At 37.3% G+C, this 1,500-nt stretch overlaps 1 protein-coding gene across 1 annotated transcript in view; it reads left to right on the top strand.

The window, feature by feature from the left end:
* Positions 1-410: 410 nt before the first annotated feature.
* Positions 411-1,500, top strand: part of LOC123214242 — a 5,347-nt gene continuing 4,257 nt past the window's right edge. The window contains 2 exon segments of the mRNA XM_044634022.1: positions 411-1,166; positions 1,168-1,500. The exon segment at positions 1,168-1,500 is cut by the window's right edge and continues 36 nt beyond it. Of these exon segments, the coding sequence (XP_044489957.1) occupies positions 411-1,166; positions 1,168-1,500 (1,089 nt within the window).

Raw genomic sequence — 1,500 nt, 5'->3', positions numbered from 1 at the left:
GTCTTGATTTCTTTTAGCTTTAAAGGAAATCGAATTTATTTGCTTGAATTAAAGATGATTATTTCACTTCTATGATCAATCAAATTTATGGAATGGATGTTTAACCCTTGAATTGGATTACTTTAATTGGATTGGTTTTCTTATTTATTTATTTATTTTTAAAACTCTTAATTAAAAAAAAAAATACATATATATAAAAACCTCACTCTCAATATTGGTTTTCTTTTCTAGGAAGTTTATAATAAAATTTCCCTTGGGATTCGACCTTGTTTTCACTGTCACACTACAATTTAAATTTTGTTGATAGTAAAAATTAGTATAATTTTTGGAGGTTTCGACGGATCACCAAAGTTTTGGCGCCGTTGCCGGGGAAGTTTTTATTTAAATTTCCTTTAATAGTGAACTGATTTATGCCAAGATCTTCTCGTACAGGTGAGCTAATCTTTGATCCAGAGATTGAGAAAACAGCAAAGGCGAATAGGAAGGCAAAAAGACAAGAGGACAACCTTCAAACCTCAACACTTTGCAGTAGTGGCTTTGAAAGTGATGAAGAAGTAGTTTTTGAAGAGGAGGAAATGGAGGAACAAAGGACACTAAGGGAGTTAGCAACTCCTGACATGAACCAACAACCTTTATGCATTGAATTTCCTAATATTAATGTAGCTTTTGAATTAAAATCGGGACTGATTCATTTGTTGCCTCCCTTTCATGGCCTTGTAGGTGAGGACCCCCACAAACACCTGAAGGAATTCCATGTAGTTTGTTCAACTATGAAGCCACAAGGAGTGACGGAGGAACAAATAAAATTGAGAGCTTTCCCATTCTCGTTGGCGGACAAAGCAAAAGACTGGCTTTACTACCTTCCTTCGGGATCAATAAGAACATGGAATGATTTGAAGAGGAAGTTCCTAGAAAAGTTCTTTCCAGCTTCAAGAGCTGGAACAATTCGAAAGGAAATTAGCGGGATCCGTCAATACAATGGAGAGACTTTGTACGAGTATTGGGAGTGATTTAATCAGCTATGCGCGAGTTGCCCACACTACCAAATTCCTGATCAGTTATTGTTGCAGTATTTTTATGAAAGACTATTGCCTATGGATCGAAACATGATAGACGCTCCAAGTGGAGGAGCACTTGTGGAAGAGACACCTGAGGCAGCAAGAGATTTTAATCTCGAAAATGGCAGCCAACTCGCAGCAATTTGGAGTAAGGATAGACCATACGCTTAAAAAGGTAAATGAGGTAAGAATTTCTAATATTGAGACTCAACTTTCAGAACTAACCTCTCTTGTTAGACAAGTTGCTTTAGGACAGGTTCAGAATTCCAGAGTATGTGGTATTTGCTCAGTTCAAGAACATTCCACTGATATGTGCCCACAACTACAAGAAGACGCGATTCCTCAAGTAAATGCAGTAAACGGGTTTGTTAATCAACCAAGGAAGTATGATCCTTATGCAAATCAATACAATCCTGGTTGGAGAGACCACCCGAACTTGAGA

This window comes from Mangifera indica, chromosome 4 (genome assembly GCF_011075055.1).
Source record: "Mangifera indica cultivar Alphonso chromosome 4, CATAS_Mindica_2.1, whole genome shotgun sequence".
Classification (NCBI taxonomy): Eukaryota; Viridiplantae; Streptophyta; class Magnoliopsida; order Sapindales; family Anacardiaceae; genus Mangifera; species Mangifera indica.
The sequence above is the reverse complement of the archived record's forward strand: the minus strand, read 5'-3'. Positions and strand labels throughout refer to the sequence as shown.